Source organism: Triticum dicoccoides, chromosome 5B (genome assembly GCF_002162155.2).
Source record: "Triticum dicoccoides isolate Atlit2015 ecotype Zavitan chromosome 5B, WEW_v2.0, whole genome shotgun sequence".
In the NCBI taxonomy this organism is placed as follows: Eukaryota; Viridiplantae; Streptophyta; class Magnoliopsida; order Poales; family Poaceae; genus Triticum; species Triticum dicoccoides.
This window is the reverse complement of record NC_041389.1, coordinates 247,712,205-247,735,168: the sequence shown is the minus strand read 5'-3', so window position 1 is coordinate 247,735,168 and position 22,964 is coordinate 247,712,205. Positions and strand designations below refer to the sequence as shown.

Genomic DNA, 22,964 nt, shown 5'->3' with positions numbered 1-22,964 from the left:
TAATGATGCTATGCTTATCTTGTCATGCAATGACTTGTGGCGAGTGATTCAAGCTTGTTAAGTAGGGTACATGATGTTGCTGTTTTGCTAGGCTGAATCTGTTATTTCGTGATGCTATATAAACATGTTGCTACTAATCATTCTATGCATAATCTGGAGATGTTCTATAAATATGTTTTGATCTACATGTCATTCTCTATCCATCCATGCCCCTGATAGCATTTATAGCTTGCTGTAGCTTGTTCATATCTTGCTCCAAAGTTGCTTCATGATGTTGCTGCCAGCCTGTTAACATTAAGTTCAGTTGTTTCCATGTGTTTTCCTAGTGTTCCATGCACCCTATGACCTTGCTATTGCCATGCTTAGCTTCACAAACATGTCTTCTTACTGTTGGGTGCCTTGCCATGCCATGTATTGCTCTGTAGTGAGTTGCACAAGCTCATCTACATGCCTTCATAATTATGTTCCTCCCATGTATGAATCTGTTTAATAACTTGCCATGTTTACGTGGGTGCCATCATATTTTCTGATCATTTTTGGCTTATGGTCACTAAAGGACTTTTGATCTATGCAATTCGTAGATTCATGCCATGCCTTTGTTTGCCATGATAAGTTCCTGTAACATGTTGTTTGATAGCTCTAAACATTGCATCGTGATGTTATTTTCTGCAAAGTCTGAAATTGTTATAACTTGCAATCTTACCATGTGTGTTTGAGTATGTTCTAGTGATTTCTAGAGATAGTTCAGTGTTCATGTTTTGTTTTGCTTTACCTGTACTTAATGCCCATGCCTTTTGTTATTATGATGAGGTGCTGTAGTATATTGTTTTGATGCTTGCTATATGCCTAGTTGCTGTTTTGGACAGCTTGTCCTTTAAACTTGTATGGTGTGTGTGTGTTGAACCGTTGCTCCGTTTTGAGTGTGCTCTATATGAAACCTGCGTGATTTTGCATATAGTTTCATACTATCATGTTGCATCCATGTTTTGAGGTGTTTGCTTGATGTTTGGGTGCATTTTGCATCAATGCCATGTTTAACTTGTTTTGCTCATATCTTCTAGGCCGTAGCTCCGAACTAAATGAACTTTATATGTAACTTGACTAGAATCTCGTGTAGATCATCTTTGTGCATCTTAACTTGCTGTTTAACAACTTGAACATAAGGTTTATTCAGATCTGGACCATTTTTCGAAATATGCATATGAGGACTTACCGGAATTGTTATATGTTGCTCCCGGCCTCATTTAAACTTGCCTTGATGTGTTGCTCTTGTTTGCATCCTCTCTTGCCATGAGTAGCTTCATATAGCTTTGTCATGCATCATGCTTGTTTGTGCATCATGTCATGTTCATGAGTGGTGTGTTCACCATGTTGTGTGCTTCTTCTCGATAGTTCATGTTTCGTTGCGATCGTGAGGATTCATTCGTCTACGCTTGGTTCGTCTTCGTGGCTTCATCTTCTTCATGGACTCGTTCTTCTTTCTTGCGGGATTTTAGGCAAGATGACCGCTACCCTGGATCTCACTACTATCATTGCTATGCTAGTTGCTTCGTTCTATCGCTATGTTGCGTTACCTATCTTTTGCTCATCAAGCCATCCCAAATTGCCATGAACCTCTAACCTTTGACACTTTTCCTATGCAAACCGTTGTTTGGCTATGTTACCGCTTTTGCTCAGCCCCTCTTAGAGCGTTGCTAGTTGCAGGTGAAGTTGAAGATTTCTCCATGGCGGACAGGATTTTGGTTGGGATATCACAAGATCTCTTATATTATTAATGCATCTATATATTTGGTAAAGGGTGGAAAGCTCGGCCTTTTGCCTGGTGTTTTGTTCCACTCTTGCCGCCCTAGTTTCCGTCATACCGGTGTTATGTTCCCGGATTTTGCGTTCCTTACGCGGTCGGGTGATTTGTGGGACCCCCTTGACAGTTCGCTTTGAATAAAACTCCTCCAGCAAGGCCCAACCTTGGTTTTGCCATTTGCCTCACCACCACCTACTTTTCCCTTGGGAGTCGCTCTCTCGAGGGTCATCTTTATTATAGCCCCCCCGGGCTAGTGCTTGTCTAAGTGTTGGTCCAAACTAGAGCCCTTTGCAGCACCCCCTCAAGGAAACTTGAGGTCTGGTTTTTAGTTGTACGGATTGCTCATCCGGTGTTGCCCTGAGAACGAGATATGTGCAGCTCCTATCGGGATTGTCGGCGCATTGGGCGGTCTTGCTGGTCTTGTTTTACCATTGTCGAAATGTCTTGTAAACCGGGATTCCGAGTCTGATCGGGTCTTCCTGGGAGAAGGTCTATTCCTTCGTTGATCGCGAGAGCTTGTCATGGGCTAAGTTGGGACACCCCTGCAGGGTATAATCTTTCGAAAGCCGTGCCTGCGGTTATTGGTAGATGGGAATTTGTTAATGTCCGGTTGTAGATAACTTGACACCAGATCCGAATTAAAACGCATCAACCGCGTGTGTAGCCGTGATGGTCTCTTCTCGGCGGAGTCCGGGAAGTGAACACGGTTTCTGGGTTATGTTTGACGTAAGTAGGAGTTCAGGATCACTTCTTGATCATTACTAGTTGACGACCGTTCCGCTTGTTCTCTTCTCGCTCTTATTTTGCGTATGTTAGCCACCATATATGCTTAGTCGCTGCTACAACCTCACCACTTTACCCCTTCCTTTCCCTTTAAGCTTTGCTAGTCTTGATACCCATGGTAATGGAATTGCTGAGTCCTCGTGGCTCACAGATTACTACAACAACAGTTGCAGGTACAGGTTGTGCGATGATCATGATGCGAGAGCGATGCTTGCTTGCGTTGAGTTCTTCTTCTGCTTCTTCGATCAGGGGATAGGTTCCAGGTCGGCAGCCTGGGCTAGCAGGGTGGATGTCGTTTGAGTTTCTGTTTGTGTTTCATCCGTAGTTGGATGATTCTCTTATGTATTGTGATGTTGTATTCATGTGGCATTGTATGCCTCTTGTATGTACCCCCATCTATTATGTAATATTGATGTAATGATATCCACCTTGCAAAAGCGTTTCAATATGCGGGTCTATCCTTGGTGGGACCTTCGAGTTCCTTTTGGATAGGGTCGCATATTGGGCGTGACAAGTTGGTATCAGAGCCTCGACCGACCCTAGGAGCCCCCTTGATTGATCGTGTAGTTTGGCCGTTGTTGAGTCTAGAAGAAAACTGTTTTCAGAGTTTAGTTATATCGGAGAGTAGGAATTCTTTTTACTCCTCAGCCCCCTTCATCGCTCTGGTAAGGAATCTTGACGTAGGTGTTTTGAATTACTCCTCTTCCCCTTTCAAATTTTCTTTAGGATCACGCAGTTGGTTTTCTGGTAGTTGTTCCTCAGCTCTTTTCATCCGGTGCATTTCTCGTCAAGTTGACTCGACCCTCTTCATCATTGAGTTCAATCCTCAGTTGTTTTCTTTCCCACCCACCCACCCTTCTTCTTCTCGGAACCGGAGTCCGTAATCGAGTATCCATCCTACTCGTGCGAAGTCTTTGCTCTCTTTCCTCAATGATTTCAACCGGTGTTTTCTCTTCAAGTTATTCATCGTTTCCCCTTCCAAGTTGCCTTTGTTTTCCCGCCCTCCCACCCTATTCTTCCCGGAGCCTGAGTCTGTCTCAACCATCTATCTCAGTTGTGCGGAGCCTCTTCAGTCTTTCTTCAATTATTTCAACCGGTGAATTCTCGTCTCGTTCGTCATTCTTCATCCATTTCTTCTCCGGTGGATTCAATTCAAGTTTTCGGGTTGATCATATTCTTTTCCTCGAAGTGTTTTCCCTGCTCATTCGCCTCTCGCCAGTTTATCCTTCTGGAGTGCTCAAGACATCTCAGGAGATTCGTCTGTGTTTGAATTAATTCATGGTTGTCACCTCATTCAAATATTTCAATTGTTCCGGTGCTTCATCTATCTGTTCATAGTCTTTTCCAACGGTGTTATCTCTTCAGTGGGCCCTAACCCACAGGTCTTTTCCCAGGATCTTACCTGACTCTTCTAATTCCCCCGGAGTTATTCTCAATTCTTTTCAAGTGTGACGTAAGAATGAATTTCATCAGTCAGATGTCTTTCCAAGATCGATTTCAAATCATTTCATTGTTGGTTCAACCCCTTCCTCCTTTTTCATTCTACCGGAGTATCTCAGTAATTTTGGTGGTGTTTCTCATCATCATTTGAAGACCGAAGAAGAGTTTTTCCTCTAAATCTTGCCCGTTATACCGAAGATTCATGGTTCTAGCTTCTTATTATCCTCTCGAATTATTCCATTTGTCAGATATTATTTTCTTATCCATCCGGAGTATGTCAGAAGTTCTTTTACCGTTTCTTTCCACCGGAGGCCATTATTCCAGTTATCGTTCTATATTTATCCCGGTGCTTCGTTCAAGTGTTCTTTAATCAGCTCATGGTCTCTTTGTTCTTTTGTACCTAAATCCCCCTCGAGCATATTTGTTCTTCTAATTCTTCCCGGTGATTCATCCTCTTTAGTCAGTCATTTTCGAATTCTTACGGTGGTTCTTCATGATTTAATTCATTCTTCAAGAGTTCATCAAGATTCTTGCTGGCGGAGTTCAAGTATCTTTTATTCTCATCTCGAAGTGCAATTATTTCTCCATATTCTTTTGAAGTGGAGTTTTGCATTTCTTCATTCTTCCCAGTCCTTTAATCTTTTCCGCTCGTGGTTGGTTATCACCTCATATTTTCTAAGATGTTATCCATAAGTCCACAACAAGCTTATTCTTTCGTTGTTGAATTTTCTCAACAACTCCATTCCATTTTTTCTTCTAAGGTTGCTTTCTATTTCATTCGTGGCACAAGTTGTCATTTCCTTCTCCGTTCTTTTCATTCAACTCTTTTAATTCTTTCCGGAGGTTTTGTGTCATGTCTTCATCAAGTGTCATTCCATCATGTGAAGTTCTTGTTCTATTCCTTCCATTTTGAGCCAGAGTGCTGCCTAAATCCTTTCAGTCTTATTCGTTTCTTATCTCGTTCTAACCAGAGTGGTTTCATAGTCTATCTGATTCCGTGAGCTTTTGATTCTCGTCATTCTCGTCGTTCATCTCTTATTCTCGAGTGCTCTCGATTCTTTGCTTCTTCTATTCAGTTCTTGTTTCTCCTCATCCATTTTCCCTTCCGTCTCGGTCCTAAGATCTCGGGACGAGATCTCTTGTTAGTGGAGGAGTGTTGTAACGCCCCGGTTTCGATGCGCCAGTTGTCTGCCAGTTTTTCGCTGTCATTGCCATGTCATTTGCTTGCGTGTTGCATTTTATCATGTCATCATGTGCATTTCATTTTGCATACATGTTCGTCATGCCGTAACGCTGCATCCGTAGCTCCGTTTTGTGCGTGTAATATGTCAAATTGTTCGTCTCAACGAGTACATCATTTCATGCCATTGCATCATATTCATTTGAGGTCATCTTGATGCCTGAATCATCATTGTAGGAGTGCTTCATAATGTTATCTGCTGTCTGTTATCAGAACGAGCTCATTTGTCATTTTTGCCATGATTGATGTGTGCATCCTATGAGGTTGATGTCTACATGTGTTTTGATCTATGCTATGTCTTCTTTACAGAGGTGCTTACCATGCATTTTTGTGATCAATGTGGTGACTAGCACAAGCATGCAAACTAGGCATCGTGATGTTGCTGATTTTAGTCCCTGTTCTGCTGTTATTTGGATGCCATGTAACTTGATGCTGCAGAAAGATCCATGCCTATTTTGAGATACTTCAGTAAGGGTGTTTTGAACATGTGGTTATTGTCTATCCATTCATTCCCTTTGTTGCAATTATGGAGTAGTCTAGCATGTCATTTGAGTGCTCTACTTTTGCTTCAAAATGTTTCCTGGCAGATTGTTTAGGTGTTATTCAATTTGGCCAAGCTTGTTGTAGTTGATCCTTGGATGCTATGGACTTGTTCTTGACTTGGTTTGTTTCACAAACATGTCTTCTTAATGATGCTATGCTTATCTTGTCATGCAATGACTTGTGGCGAGTGATTCAAGCTTGTTAAGTAGGGTACATGATGTTGCTGTTTTGCTAGGCTGAATCTGTTATTTCGTGATGCTATATAAACATGTTACTATTAATCATTCTATGCATAATCTGGAGATGTTCTATAAACATGTTTTGATCTACATGTCATCCTCTATCTATCCATGCCCCTGGTAGCATTTATAGCTTGCTGTAGCTTGTTCATATCTTGCTCCAAAGTTGCTTCATAATGTTGCTGCCAGCCTGTTAACATTAAGTTCAGTTGTTTTCATGTGTTTTCCTAGTGTTCCATGCACCCTATGACCTTGCTATTGCCATGCTTAGCTTCACAAACATGTCTTCTTACTGTTGGGTGCCTTGCCATGCCATGTATTGCTCTGTAGTGAGTTGCACAAGCTCATCTACATGCCTTCATAATTATGTTCCTGCCATGTATTAATCTGTTTAATAACTTGCCATGTTTACGTGGGTGCCATCATATTTTCTGATCCTTTTTGGCTTATGGTCACTAAAGGACTTTTGATCTATGCAATTCGTAGATTCATGCCATGCCTTTGTTTGCCATGATAAGTTCCTGTAACATGTTGTTTGATAGCTCTAAACATTGCATCGTGATGTTATTTTCTGCAAAGTCTGAAATTGTTATAACTTGCAATCTTACCATGTGTGTTTGAGTATGTTCTAGTGATTTCTAGAGATAGTTCAGTGTTCATGTTTTGTTTTGCTTTACCTGTACTTAATGCCCATGCCTTTTGTTATTATAATGAGGTGCTGTAGTATATTGTTTTGATGCTTGCTATATGCCTAGTTGCTGTTTTGGACAGCTTGTCCTTTAAACTTGTATGGTGTGTGTGTGTGTTGAACCGTTGCTCCGTTTTGAGTGTGCTCTATATGAAACTTGGGTGATTTTGCATATTGTTTCATACTATCATGTTGCATCCATGTTTTGAGGTGTTTGCTTGATGTTTGGGTGCATTTTGCATCAATGCCATGTTTAACTTGTTTTGCTCATATCTTCTAGGCCGTAGCTCCGAACTAAATGAACTTTATATGTAACTTGACTAGAATCTCGTGTAGATCATCTTTGTGCATCTTAACTTGCTGTTTAACAACTTGAACATAAGGTTTATTCAGATCTGGACCAATTTTCGAAATATGCATATGAGGACTTACCGGAATTGTTATATGTTGCTCCCGGCCTCATTTAAACTTGCCTTGATGTGTTGCTCTTGTTTGCATCCTCTCTTGCAATGAGTAGCTTCATTTAGCTTTGTCATGCATCGTGTCATGTTCATGAGTGGTGTGTTCACCATGTTGTGTGCTTCTTCTCGATAGTTCATGTTTCATTGCGATCGTGAGGATTCGTTCGTCTACGCTTGGTTCGTCTTCGTGGCTTCATCTTCTTCATGGACTCGTTCTTATTCCTTGCGGGATTTCAGGCAAGATGACCGCTACCCTGGATCTCACTACTATCATTGCTATGCTAGTTGCTTCGTTCTATCGCTATGCTGCATTACCTATCTTTTGCTCATCAAGCCATCCCAAATTGCCATGAACCTCTAACCTTTGACACCTTTCCTATGCAAACCGTTGTTTGGCTATGTTACCGCTTTTGCTCAGCCCCTCTTATAGCGTTGCTAGTTGCAGGTGAAGTTGAAGATTTCTCCATGGTGGACAGGATTTTGGTTGGGATATCACAAGATCTCTTTTATTATTAATGCATCTATATATTTGGTAAAGGGTGGAAGGCTCGGCCTTTTGCCTGGTGTTTTGTTCCATTCTTGCCGCCCTAGTTTCCGTCATACCGGTGTTATGTTCCCGGATTTTGCGTTCCTTACGCGGTCGGGTGATTTATGGGACCCCCTTGACAGTTCGCTTTGAATAAAACTCCTCCAGCAAGGCCCAACCTTGGATTTACCATTTGCCTCACCACCACTTACTTTTCCCTTGGGAGTTGCTCTCTTGAGGGTCATCTTTATTATAGCCCCCCCCCGGGCCAGTACTTTTCTAAGTGTTGGTCCGAACTAGAGCCCTTTGCAGCGCCCCCTCAAGGAAACTTGAGGTCTGGTTTTTAGTTGTACGGTTGCTCATCCGGTGTTGCCCTGAGAACGAGATATGTGCAGCTCCTATCGGGATTATCGGCGCATCGGGCGGTCTTGCTGGTCTTGTTTTACCATTGTCGAAATGTCTTGTAAACCGGGATTCCGAGTCTGATCGGGTCTTCCTGGGAGAAGGTCTATTCCTTCGTTGATCGCGAGAACTTGTCATGGGCTAAGTTGGGACACCCCTGCAGGGTATAATCTTTCGAAAGCCGTGCCTGCGGTTATTGGCAGATGGGAATTTGTTAATGTCCGGTTGTAGATAACTTGACACCAGATCCGAATTAAAACGCATCAACCGCGTGTGTAGCCATGATGGTCTCTTCTCGGCGGAGTCCGGGAAGTGAACACGGTTTCTGGGTTATGTTTGACGTAAGTAGGAGTTCAGGATCACTTCTTGATCATTACTAGTTGACGACCGTTCCGCTTGTTCTCTTCTCGCTCTTATTTGCGTATGTTAGCCACCATATATGCTTAGTCGCTGCTGCAACCTCACCACTTTACCCCTTCCTTTCCCTTTAAGCTTTGCTAGTCTTGATACCCATGGTAATGGAATTGCTGAGTCCTCGTGGCTCATAGATTACTAAAACAACAGTTGCAGGTACAGGTTGTGCGATGATCATGATGCGAGGGCGATGCTTGCTTGCGTTGAGTTCTTCTTCTGCTTCTTCGATCAGGGGATAGGTTCCAGGTCGGCAGCCTGGGCTAGCAGGGTGGATGTCGTTTGAGTTTCTGTTTGTGTTTCTTCCGTAGTCAGATGATGCTCTTATGTATTGTGATGTTGTATTCATGTGGCATTGTATGCCTCTTGTATGTATCCCCATCTATTATGTAATATTGATGTAATGATATCCACCTTCCAAAAGCGTTTCAATATGCGGGTCTATCCTTGGTGGGACCTTCGAGTTCCTTTTGGATAGGGTCGCATATTGGGCGTGACAGGGTCCAACCCAGCTGTAGCCGTCGTCCAGACCGAGCCGCCGGAGGGGAAGAAGAGGAAGCGGAAGGCCACCAGCGCGCTGGTGGTGTCCGAGAAGAAGAGCAGGAAGCTGACCTTCACCCCCAGCAAGGACCCCGTCCGGCGCCTCAAGCAGATGGCCTCGCTCGCCACGGCGCTCACGGCCACCAGCGCCGACTTCAGCAACGACCTCACCTACGTGCCCGACATGGCGCCCTGGTCCGCCAACCAATCCGCCCTCGTGGCAGGAGGGATGCAGGTCAGACGTTTCCTCCAATTCGACCACCCGATCTCCATTAAATTCGGTGTCACGACGCCATTTCAGTTTTGCTGAAGCTTGGGTGCCATCTCATTTCAGGTGCTGCCAAGGGAGGATGCAGAGACATCGAGCCTATGCAAGAGGATGGTGGAGCAAGGGGCCTCTCCTCGTCGTCTTCAATCCGGTGGAAGGGTTAGTACTATCTGCACAATTCGCTGCTCATTTCTGATCTTGTATGTAGGTGTATGAGGAGTTATGGGGAGCAGATCCAGGACATGGGATGCTAACCATCTACTTGGGAAGGGTTTCTTTCAAATTAGTGAATGGTAACTAACTAACCACGTGTTCATGTCAGAGTTTGATGTTAAGTGCCGATGGAATTTTGAGAGTGGTGATCTGCTCTTTCTTCCTCTTTAGTGCCGACATTTTAATTACTCGGGACATTCTAATGTCATTTGAATTGAGATCATTTTTTCACTCATGTTCTTGGGGACAAAATCTTTGTTTGTTTCTTATTGGTGATGCGGTAAGCTGACTTGAACCTTTTTCACCTTGGTCTGTGTAGGATTGGAGCCCTTGAAGCATTTGAATGGAGCATATGTATGCACGTTGCACTTCATCTTAGGCGAGTGCGACTGATACATGTTAGTTAAGCGTTAGTTTTTGTGATGCATGCCAGAGATAATGTTTTCTTCGATGATTTAGAGTTATAGTTGTCGTCAATATTTATCAAAAAGTTAGGCCAGAAAAACAGTCAATCTCGAGCTTTCTAATGAAGTCAGTGGCAAGTAACAAGTTTTTTCCTGTTTGAATTTTCTGTACTTACACCTGCTTTTTGATCTTTTTATACATTGTGAGAGTTGATGTGGAGGTGAAAGCGTGTAATTATGTAGAGGTTGCCAACACTAAAGTTTTTGACTTTTTTTCCTCTTCGTAGTTGATTTAGTTGAATCCAAAACAATTATCACCAACTGTAGATTTGACCTGGTGATTGAGTTATGCTTCTCAAGGATTATAACTGTAGTTGTTTCCTGTCTAATCTTATTTGTCAGCAAATTTCTTTATTGAAATCTTGAATAAGGGAACTATAATAACGCAGTTAAATAACGATTTTTCTTATTTTGCCCACAGGTGCATGTTATGATTATTGTGTTGAAGTGCTGATTGCTGACCTATGCCTTTGATGTCCATTTTAGTTTGCATTTTAGGTTCTGTTTTAGTTTACTGAATTATTTTTTCTTGAACTGAACCGTTTCTGTGCGGCCAGTCGGCGCCCCTCTATTTTGTGTGATTGATAAATCCTTCCTCACCTTATTTTGTGTGATTGATAAATACTTGTTTCAGTGGTGCAATGCTTTTTTCTGCTTAAGCATGGTTCTGAGTCTCTGAATCTCGCTATTACATGAGAATTGTTCTTCCTATGATGGTGGTTGTTGCTTGTGTCTTCAGCCTACACCTTCAATATATTTATGATAATTCCTTTTAATAGCATGTTTTTCCAATGATCTTCTGTTGCTTATTTAAGAAACAAATTAGATTCTCATGTCCTTTAATAGTTATTTATGTACCTGCCTAAGAAGATCATGCCAACTTCTTAAGCAGTGGGTAGTGGTAACGAGTTTCCTAAGTTGACTTTGAGTTTTAATTGCAACATAGGCCCATCTGTTACTTTCTAACGTTTGGTGTTTCCGCAGATATGTAATGATGTTGCAATTGCTAAGATAATGGAAGCAACACTTATTTTGCCAGTTATGAAGCAGGACCAAATATGGAAAGAACAGGCGTAAGTGCTACTTTCTCTTGTACTAGGTGTCCCTCTTTTCTGAATAATCACATTGCCTTCGCTTAATCTACTAATTTGAGACGTTTGTGGTTCCTTCCTAGGCTCCTAACTAACTGCATAGATACTAATTATTAGTATATTGTGCTACACCATAATTAGTGCTCAGTGAGCTGTGTCTATTGTTTACACTGTCATCCGTGAAGCCGGCACTGTCCAATCCTCTGTTCTCATTTTTCTTTTCTTTTACAATCTCTCACTGGATTATTATTCATGATGCCGTCCTCTGCTGGGGAGGCACTCTGTTTCTGTTTGGTATCTGGCACTCTGTTTTGGATGCTCTGATTTTCGTTTTGTTCCTTCTGGTTTCTGCTGATGTACTCAACCCAAATCTGTTGTATATATATATATATATATATATATATACTCTTTGTACTCCCCTTCATAATTTTAGTGAGAGGAGTTGTGGTTTGTAATGCCAATTTGGTGTTTCTTTTGTTAGCGGAATCGTGGTCTGTAATGCCAATTTGGCCTTTCCCGAAAGAACTGGTTTATCTTCATCACTGAAATAATCCTGATTCCTAAGGAGTTGATCCTGTGATGGCAAGCTTAACCATTTGCTGGGATGCGACGTTGCTCGCGCTCAAATGTAAGCTTCGCAATCCAAATGTGTATACGCATTTGTATTTGCACATACTGCAAAATCGTTCTTTCCAATAGGAAAATAAGAACACGGCAGCATATTTGGTTGTTTTTTGCTGCTCTGCGCGACCATGCATTCTTCTCAACTCCTCTGTCTGCCTCCTTAACAGGATTGGTCTGGTGCAGTTTTACTCCTTGTAATTTATCATTTCTCCATATCGCCATATTTCTCAGAATTTATCGCTGTGTATTTCAAAACTATAAATACCATAGTGCAACTACTACAGATTCTTTTTAAGGGTACTGAAGACTTTTTTTGGTGGGTAACACTCCTCAGTTTGCTTCCTGTTTTGTACAAGGATTGGAAGAGCAATTTGGTTTAGTATTTGTTCAGTTATACTCCCTCTATCTTTTTAGAGACTCCAATATGGACTACATATAGAGAAAAATGAGTGAATCTACACTCTAAAATATGCCTGGTAGTAACTTTATGAATGAAACTCCAATTGCAACGAAAGCACCTTATGGTACAGCTCCTAAAGTTCCAGGTCTTGATGAGTTAAGTAGTAGTAGCCATCTGTTTGTTATGTCTAGGACTTATGATGGATGTTACATTTTATTAATGAAGCCTTTTCACTTGCCAATGCAGGTGAATGATTATCTTTCGAGATATATAGGATTGCTCTAAGATGCTTTATGGGCCCCGAGTGTCGAAAAGATGTGTAGTTTATAGGTAAGTTGCAAGTGAATATCGGAGACCCTTATTTCTTACCGTACTTTCTTTTGAGATTGGTATTCATATTATGCTTAAAGCTCAAGCCTTTTCCACCTGAACTATACCTATTGTTACAGGATTAGTTAAAACTTGGTTCTTGGGGTTTACTATGATGAACTGAAAAGATAGTACAATTTTATCCATAATGCATTCCATCTTCTTTTGCTCCTTTTAATTATACATCTAGATACATCCATTTCTCCGACAAGTATTTCCGGATGAAGGTTGTATTTTTTTGCCTTTATTTGCATTTTACCCTCAAATAGATGGACATGACTTGATCTGAGTCATAAGTCATCACTGATTGCATAGGAGTAGGCCGGGGTAACAGTGTCCACTACCACACCCTTTCTTATCAAGTTTCTTACATGTGTTTGTTACATTCATTTCATCTGTATCTCCTCTTCTGTTCTACAATTCCTTTTACTTATGATTTCTTATTATAGTGGCAAATTTTAATTGCTTGGGTTGTTGCTGCTATGAAAATATATTTCTATCTTTTAGGTTTGTTACTTTAGTCTCTCACTTTCTCTCTCTGATTTCATAATGATATGAACTTATATTATATATGTTGCAAGATTGGAGAGATTCTTTTCAAACTCAACCTGTGTCACAAGCTACTTGGTTACTTCTCATTACTTGGAGGATGCATGGATTGGAGAGATTATGGATGAGGACTTAATTATGTGTAGCTATGATATCTTTTAATTTTGGTCATATGTATCTTACAAGAATTCCAGTATATATTTTGGTCACCTGTATCAGAATAAGGATGCACATTTAATTATTACAACATCCAAGCCCATCATTTGGAATTTTATGCAGTTTCTTCTGATGCAAATATTTAGTTTGTTGTGTAATTCTATTGGATCATGGATGGGGCCTGAATAATGTATAGACATGATGGATGCTCTTATTCCTTATGACTCATCATCAAAACTGACTATGGTGTGGACTGTGGATAACACTTTTATCATGGGCCACTTACTGGTTTCTAGCTTGTCATGTCGGTCCTTGCAGCAATTTTTTGGTGGGGATATATATGGGTAATGTGGAGAAGTAATTGGCGGCTGTGTTTCCTCCAACATCCAGACTGACAAGAAAAATCCCTGCAGTCAATCTTGCGATTCACAGGAGTAAGAGATTAAAAGTCCCAGACTGGTGGTGAGGATTTGGTGAATCGTGTACATATTATCATATCGATGGAGAAACTGGCATCATTCATATGGTTCATGGCGAAGCCATGGTGTGCACTAGATCTGGACGATGTACTGAGAGGCACTAACATTTTACCCTTTTTGGTTGATCGTATAACACTGAAATTGTCTTTCTTTTCGTATGTCATGCTACTTCTCTTATTAAGAATGTACCACTTGCTTCTAATGGCTATAACATGACAAAGCGCACTTCCTGTCAAGTGGCTATAACATGTGAATGTTTCTTTTTAATTTTTTTTGTTATATCCTGTTTGAGTAAGTATGATAAACCTGAATTACTACTAACTTGATCATTACTTGCATAACCATAACGTTGGCACCGGCACCCTCGCGCCAAGGCACGTTGCCGATCTAGTAGGTATGAGAGGTTGAATAAAGGATGAAGGGACCATAGAGTACTGCACATTTTTTTTCTCCTTAAGCATTGTGTTCTCGCTATTCTTGGGAACGGTAAAACTAGGACTTAATTTTACTTATTGAATTGTTGCATAGCCACTGAATTGCTTGGTGAGGGAACTCTCGGGATATAAAATTCTATGGGATCTTGTTTTCCTAACATGGTAGGCTAAAAGGACGAGATCAGTGAAATTTATTTTTTATTTTTATATTATATCAAATAACTTAGCATGATGACAAGCTTTCGGGATACAGTTTTTTCAGGGAATGCTTCTTCATCTTGGCATGCTATTAATTACGTTTTATACATGCTTAGAGCATCGCCAATGGCAACCCGTAAAAAACCTCCCGCGTCCGTCCGCGGATAGGAGGGGACCAGTTTACGGACATGGATGCGGGAGCAGTCATCCAACGCTAGCCGCATACATTTCAAACCGCAATTTAACTAACCGGATGAAACTCATGCAAACCGGTCAATATTCATCAAAGTTCGGATAGAAAATAGCACAAATCATCCACACATAGCGTGCAAATTAAGTCTAGTACAATAAGGTCTCAAATCCAACTAGATCCCGGATGTCCAACAAGTTCTTTGGGAACAGATCATGTCAGCCCATACATACTTCCCCTTCAGCTTCATCCAGCAGTGTGTGCATGTAAATGGTCGTCCCCCCGAACGTGTATCGCACGGTGGCGCTTGTGGGCTACATATAATGTGTAGACCAACATGGAGTGAATGAATCAATCAACAAGTTTAGCAAGAGGAAGTAAAACTTACCATCTTCTCCATGCCCGCGTGCAATGGCCACCTTGCCTCGAGCTGACTAACCAAGTTGCAGAACTTGATGACGCTGACCTGGATAGCATGCCAGCAATATGACAACAGCCTCACCTGGCTTGTGGTCGCATGAGGTACACGTCGTAGGGTGCAATATGCTTTCCTGCGTGAAAGTTTTCATGCACTTGCTCACAGAAGGGCGGCCCTCTGGTCCTACCTATGAAATCCGCAGATACGGCCAGCCACGCATCGCACAACAACTCATCCTCCATCGTCGAGTAGCTCACCATCATTCGTACTCTAAAAACCGACATACCATTTGAAAATAAGCTCAATGACATTTGACCGGACACCTGTCGGGCGTGGTGTCCGCCATGGAGGTCGTCGACAGGGGGCAGAGTGTACCTGGGTACAAACGGCTCAAGGGCTGAAAGCTCTGCAGGAACGGCAAGCGGGCGCGTCGGTGCTGGTTGCGTGCGTCCGACAATGCCTCTGTGGCGGTCGAATATGAACATCAGCGTCGGCGAAGGTGGAGGGTGCGGATGGAAAGCAAGGGGGAGAAGGGGAGGAGTGGAAGGAAATGGGACCGAAGGGGGATTGGGTGGGTGGGGATGTCGGAGTTCTACGTTTCGTGTGTTCGGACTCCCGCAAACCTCCCACACTTTTGTCTTCAATTTGCGGAAGAAATTGCGTCCAGACCGCCTCGCGACCAATACAGGTCGGCATTGGATGGTTTCCGCGGCCCGGACAACACGGTTCAGACGATTGCGGGAGGTTTATGGTTCCGCCTTGGAGATGCCCTTAATGGATGGAAGGTTGGTAATGGTCATAATATATGTGTTTGTTGTGACAATTGGATACCACGTCCATTCTCCTACAAGCCAGTCTCTCCCCAAGGAAGGTGTCACATCCGCTTTGCGTCTGAACTGCCCAACGATAATGCTTCATGGAATCTTTAGCTCCTAAGGTTGTATTTTTCTCCTGTCTGATGTTGCCGAAATTTTGAAAATCAGTGCCTCGTCGAGACGGAATCTGACAGTTTAGCTTGGGGTCCATGCAAATGCAGAATGTTTTTAGTAAAAAATTGCATATGATTTGGCTTTTGATGAAATGCATAGAGCCAACATGGCATCTTCGAGTTCAGTCCCACGTGGCTAGCAGAGCTATTGGTCGATTGTATGGTCTTTAGAGGTACTACGACAGTACCTAATTTTTCTTAGAGGGTTTTGACCGATTCACTGCCCACATGGAAGAACAAACACAAAAGAAACTTGAAGCCAGCGAGTTTTTGCCCTATATGTGATGTTGAACAAGATAATTATCATCCATTTTTCTGTTCTCCTTTAGCCCATGAATTATGAATAACTATGTCCGAATTTTGGAAACTACCAGTGTTGGAAGAGGTAGAGAACAGTGGGAAGGAATGGTTATTTCATGTGTGGAATCCGCTACCTAATATTGATCCAAGCATGGTTCTCATGACTTTGTGGTGTTGCTAGTATGTTCGTAATGAGGTTGTGCATCAAAATCCCCCACCTCCGACGGAATCCTCTAAGAGGCTTTTTGTTAGCTACTTTTACTCATCGATAGGCTTGAAACTTGATATTTCTGATGATCCTCATAAGCTCAAGTAGATAGAGTTATATGATATTCCATCTATTAGTACACATGTGCAGCCGGCAGCTAGGCCCATGTCTTGGACACCTCCAGATCAAGGGTGCGTGAAATCGAACTAGGATGGGTCCCTGTCTCCTCATGGTGTAGCAGGGAGTGTTATGGTTCTTCAGAATGATGGTTGGGAATATCATACTTTCCTCACGCAAACAATTATTCTCTTGTTGTGATGCTCTTGAGGTGGAACTATGCGCGTTCATGGAAGGTCTATCTTTAGCTATCCAGCGGTGTGACGCCCCAATTATCATTGAGATGGAATCCCTTGTTGTTGTGTAGTTGATCCAACGTTGTGACCTGTACAGGTCGATCTATTCTTTCATAGTTAAGGAGATTAAGTACCTGATGTCTCTCTGTAATTGTTATATTACTCCTGTAAGTCGGAACCAAAACAAAGTTAGTGATAGCCTAGCAAACTTTGCTAGAACGAAAGGCAGGGCCATGACTTGGCTTGGTTCCATGCCTCTTGTTGTTGTGGAGCTGGCTTTAGCTGATTGTAATCTTACTATTCACGTGTAATACAAATCATTCGTGCGTAAAAAAATCAAAAAAATAGAGATATGTGGCTAGTCTCAGTGGTAGCATTAAACATATATTAGAATCACAACAAGCCTGTGGACACCAAATTTGTCATCATATTTTGATGTGCACCATGAGAAAAATTTCCTTATAAATAAAATTACTAAAAAAACATGATAGGCGCCTTTAAAAAAGCATCCTTGCTTTCAAGTCGTGAAGTCTTACATCTAGCACCCCTCGCTACATAATATCCTCAGCACTAAACTAATGAGAGAATCCCCAACTCCAAAAAAAAAGAATCCCCACAAAAAATCCGTTCATTAAACTAAAGTTATAGTTTTTTCCACTGACTTAGAGTTGAGAAAAATTTCATTCTATTGGGATCCAACACTAAAATAGGCGTTCATTTGTTTTCTTGCGAAATCAGGCTTAATTAGAAGCTCTATTATCTTTTTAGTTATGTGTTTGTTTCTTCGGTAGCAACTGAAAGAAAAAGATTGTGTTGGCTAGCTGAGAACAACAGAGAGTTGCTAATAAGTACTAGTCGACGACATTTTTCTGTTAGGGGGCGTTTGGTTCACAAGTGAGGGTTACCTGGTTGACGATATCCTTAAACATGTGGTTGGGGATAGCCAATTTAGATCATTTGGTTGTGAGGGATAGGGTGAGTTGGATAACCACATTTCTTGGTTGGGAGGATGGAGGTGTCTAGGTATAGACATTTGTCTGTTTGGTTGAGAAGATGTAAGAGTGGCTGATTAGTGTACTAGCCATTTTGATTGCGGTGGGGAGATTACCACCCCCCCCCCCCATGATATGTAATTTTGGCAATATAGATAAGTCAAATTTGGGCCCAACTTTGATTTTAAAATTTAGGACTAAACTTTAACATTACATGCTAAACTTTAACATCACAACCCAACATAACATGTTAACAACAATAATTTCAAAATTAGGAATTAAAGTACAACTTCATAATGCAACATCATAGTCCAACATCGTCGATAAATAGCAACTATACATGATAAATTGGTAGTAAGTGAGATAGAGATATGAAATAATATGTCATATCTAAGTTCATAATTTGGTTGACATCAATAGAAAGTCATTCAACCCCAAAGGCTATAATATTGAGTTATATCAAAAGAGGACATCCAACTACCATATATGCCTTCAATATTCTATCACCCGTTTCAGGAAAGGTATTCTTCACATACCTATCAACCCAAATACTCTTTTGGTCCTTCTCTAACAGTTTAAACGCCATTGCAATATTACAGTTCTATACCAAGTAGGCAAAATAATGGCAAGGAAAACCAAACAGAAAAGGAGAAGATCTTTCATGCCCTCCCAAAGTCCCACCATCGAGTTGTTCGAAGAGATGTTCGTAGAGTTGTTGCCGGTGCCAACACTCTTCTCTATGGCAATAGCAAGCCTTGCACCCACTGCCATAAGGGTTGGCTGCATGCCCTTATCAACACTAGGCCTGGTTTTTCCTCTTTTGGGATTGAGATACAAGGAATTGCCATTGTGTGATTTGCTACCTTCATTAAGTGGGGAAGCTTCATTATATAAAATGTCATTCACCTCTATGGATAGAGGATCATTTGAGCCATTTGCATATTGACTCATGACCATACTAGTACCATGAATGATAGACATCTCTTTATAGTGCTTGAGAGTCTTCTTGAGAAAAGGCTCATCCTCTTTATTGGTCTAGAAAAAAATTAACAACTTCAACAAGTAGTACTACTACAAGTATTAGCCACAAATAAAAAAATTCTAGCAAGTTGTTCACATTAAGAAACTCATTCGAGGTTGTATTTCACATATAGAAACAAATTCCAGCAATTATTGGGCATAGACAAAAAAATCAGCTAGTGTTTGGCATGTAGAAACTTATTTCATATTGTATTTCACATATAGAAACAAATTACAACAAGTATTTGGCATGTAGAAACTAATTTCAACAAGGTTTTGGCGTAGATAAACTCATTTCAGGTAATATTTGACATATAGAAACAAATTCCATCAAGTTGTTGGAGTGTAGAAACCTATTTCAGGTTGTACTTGACATATCGAAAAAATCTAACAAGTATTACTATATCTAGTAGCTAATTCCATCAAGTTTTGACTTAGATAAACTCATTAGAAAAAGAATCCAGCAAGTATATATCTGGCTTAAATACAAACTCCAACAAGTATTTGGCATATAGAAACAAATTCCACCAAGTATTTGGCATATAGAAACAGATTCCATCCAGTATTTGGCATACCTTAACATGGTTAGTGTAGTGCTCATGATCAAGAATGATCATAGAGTTCTCATCATACCATAATGCACCACTCAATCCCCTAAGTTTGATCGTTCCTTGTCCATATCCTATTGTGATTACCAATGTTGCCACAAGTCAAATTGAGCTAAAAATGATCATTCATAGTAGTTGCACAACAAGCCAACTGAGACTTCTTGGAGTGAGTGGATGTTCTAAGCCCGTCGACCACAATCATGCAATGGTGGTCAAGCATGAACGAAGGGATCGGAGCTGCCATACAACGTGTTTATGTTTCATTTCCTATAAGGTTATGCAACCATGTGTCATGACAGTGAATGTTGGCAAGTAAATTGTAAAAGAGGTAAAAACTTTCATCTCAACACATATTGTGTCATTGCAAATAAATTTCAGCAAATAAAAAGGTAAAAACTTTGATTTCAACACATAATGTGGCATTACCCATAAATTTTAGTAATTAAAAGAGGTACAAACATTCATATCATCCCATAATGTGGCATTACAAATAAATCCCAACAAGTACAAGTGTTCATAGTTCATCACCATGACATTACAAAGGTAAAAATCATGATATTACATATTATTGCGCTGCATGTAGTTTTGGCGGTCTGCCCACATGTGATCTGCAACTCCTTGCCTAAAATTAACCATTGATATTTTCACATGCTTGACCACTTGATGATTAAGCACAGTTAATAATTGCAAACCACTCATCCTCGCGTATGATAAATTTATCTATCCCATCATGTATAAACCTAATTCATGAATAATGCAGCAAGTTGTAACAATTGCTACTTGAGTAGGTGATACGTCTCTAACCTATCTATAATTTTTAATTATTTCATGCTATTATACTATGAATCTTACATATTTTATATGCAATTTTATAACATTTTTGGGGACTAACCTATTAACTCAGTGTCTGGTGTCAGTTGTTGTTTTCTACTTGTTTTTGGTTTTATAGAAAATCTGTACCAAATGGAGTCCAAACACGACAAATTTTTTGATGATTTTTTTGTGTACATAAGAGACCTAGAAGCTTCGGGGAGGGACCAGAAGAGCTACGAGGAGACAGCAAGGCAATAGGGCGCCCTGGTGCCTTGTGGGCCACTCGTGGCTCCGTCTGACCTAATTTCAGCGCTATTAATTCCCAAATATTGGAAAACCCCTGGAGCATCCACCGAAAAAAATTCGCCGCTGCAAGTCTCTGTTCTTCCGTTATCCCATATAGAGGCCTTTTCTGGTACTCTGTCAGAGGGAGAATGGATCATGGAGGGCCTCTACAGCAACCTTGTTGCACATGCGATGATGTATGAGTAGTTCGCCAAAGACCTACAAGTCCAAGTGATTAGCTAGATCTCTCTCTCTCTCTCCCTCTCTCTCTCTCTCTGATCTTCAATACATTGTTCTCCTCAGAGTTCTATTTGATGTAATCTTCGGTGTGTTTATTGGGAACCGATGAATTTTGGGTTTATCATCAGATTATTTATTGCAAGTAACTGAGTCTTTTCTGAACTTTATCATGCATGATTATTATAGCATTATATTTCTCTTTGATCTATCCATTGGTTTGGCCAACTAGACTGATTTATCTTCAGTGGGAGAGGTGCTCTATAGTGAGTTCAATCTTGCGGTGTCCTCACCTCATGACAGAAGGGGTAGTGAGGCACATATTTGTATTGTTACTATTGAGGGGGAAACGGCGGGGTTTAATCATATTGCTTGGTTTTATTCTGTCTACATTATGTCATCATACTTGCATTACTTTGTTTGTTATGAACTTAATACATAGAGAGGCAAGCACAGAAGCTCTCAAAGTGGAGTAATAGTAGTAGATGCAGGCAGGAGTTGGTCTACTTGTCACGGACGTAATGCCTGTATACATGATCATTGCCATGAATAACATCATAAGTATGCACTTTTCTATTAATTATTCACACTATGCTATTTTTATGAGAGAAATGTCTCTAGTAAAAACTATGGCCCCCAGGTCTATTTTAATCATATTATAATAACCAAAAATACCTTGTTGCAATTTTCTTTCTTTTATTCTACTTTGCAATTTATATATCACCTATTACCAAATTTGATCCTTGCAATTAACAAGTACAAGGGGATTAACAACCCTCTTGCCCGTGTTGGGTGCAAGTATTTGCTCTTGTGTGTGTAGGTATTGTTGACTAAGCATTTGCGTGATTCTCCTATTAGTTCGATAACCTTGGTTCTCTACTAAGGGAAATACTATCCACTACTATATTGCTTTATCCTTCTTCTTCGGGGAAAATCCCAACGCAGCTGACAAGTAGCAGTAGGATAGCGGCAAAACCTGGTAGCATTATCGAGTATTTTGAATCTTCCATTGAGTGATCCAAATGCATGTTCTAGGGTCATGCAAAGAGACTAATGCCTAAGATTAAACAACGCCTTCTAATTTATAGTAGGTTTGTTCCCCCACTTACTCAAATGGTATCTCGCTCAACAAAAAGGGGGCAAGAACCTTACCTTGGCTCCATATACGACAACAACCAGATAAAATTTTCTTAGCATAAGAGAAACAAGCAGGTTACTTAGCTATATTCGATAGTGGCATTGACAAAATGTTGTTATCTCTCTTTACCTTATGGTACACATAGACCATTTGAATGGTGTAACACATCACGCGCATGGTCCTTTTATCAGCGGCGCCAGTTTCCCTACCACCGCCTCTGTAACGCCTCCATGACTAGAGTGGGGCAAGGGAGGGAGAAACAAGGCCGCATAAGGGGAGGGAGAGAGAGAGGGAGAGGAGGAGGATCGGTTGTACCTCAAGCACCGATTCCTTTGCCAGCCATGCCAATGCTCTGATCACTGGTACAACGAGCTGCTATACAAACGGTTTTTAACCCCTTTCTGTGATGGTGTTTTGAACCATCGCTAAGTGAGTGTGTGCAATAGGGGGGGTCCTTCCCACATGACCCAGAAACTGTCGGGGATAGGCCCTCCGGTCGCACACCTCGGCAAAATGAGGTCGTGTGCGATTAGCGAGCGATCAAATGCGGTTATACAGGCCCAATCGGTTCCATTCATAAGTACATCCGACACAGACGGTCCCAAACAAATGTTTCCGTTCGTTATGTACATCACATATAGTCAATCCAGGGAAAATGTTTTTGTTCGTATGTACATCCCACACAGTCAATCCAAAAAATTGTTTTTGTTCCTATATACATCCCACACAGTTTTATGTTTAGCCTCGTGTGTGATAGGTGTAACTATCACACACACTCTGCCTTGGTTAACCGTTTGCTTTTATTCAACTACATCACACACGATTTGATGAAGAAAACTGTATGGCATTGTGTCGTGGAATTATCACGTCAGATGTCCTAGCAAAAGGACTTAGTCGTGGAGCCATCGCAACGAGATTTGCTTGAAGGGGTTAAACCAGAACAAAGAACACGGGGAGTTTATACTGGTTCGGCCCCTTCCAGTGAAGGTAAAAGGCTACGATCTAGTTATTGTGGGATTGATTGATCTCGATGAGCAGGGAGCAAATTCGCTTTACCTATCTCTCGATCTGTTGTTTCTTGTCCCTGAACCGCCG

The 22,964-nt window shown here is 41.1% G+C and overlaps 1 protein-coding gene and 1 long non-coding RNA gene across 2 annotated transcripts; both read left to right on the top strand.

Annotated features, from left to right (window-relative positions):
• Nucleotides 1-6,738: 6,738 nt before the first annotated feature.
• On the top strand, nt 6,739-9,948 carry LOC119309355. Its single transcript, XM_037585376.1, has 4 exons — nt 6,739-6,761; nt 9,035-9,309; nt 9,409-9,501; nt 9,875-9,948. Exons 1-4 carry the CDS (start codon nt 6,739-6,741, stop codon nt 9,946-9,948), a joined length of 465 nt encoding a protein of 154 aa, XP_037441273.1.
• A 1,563-nt stretch (nt 9,949-11,511) lies between these two features.
• Nucleotides 11,512-13,309, top strand: LOC119305372. Its single transcript, XR_005148644.1, has 3 exons — nt 11,512-11,738; nt 12,381-12,464; nt 13,085-13,309. It is a non-coding gene; the product is annotated as an uncharacterized LOC119305372 (long non-coding RNA).
• Nucleotides 13,310-22,964: the final 9,655 nt, after the last annotated feature.

Coding starts and splice junctions, on each gene's coding strand:
- LOC119309355 (XM_037585376.1), top strand. CDS start 6,739: ATGCCTTTTGTTATTATAATGAG. Junction 6,762..9,034: donor CCTTTTGTTATTATAATGAG/GTGCTGTAGTAT, acceptor TGGGCGTGACAG/GGTCCAACCCAGCTGTAGCC. Junction 9,502..9,874: donor GTCTTCAATCCGGTGGAAGG/GTTAGTACTATC, acceptor TGGTCTGTGTAG/GATTGGAGCCCTTGAAGCAT.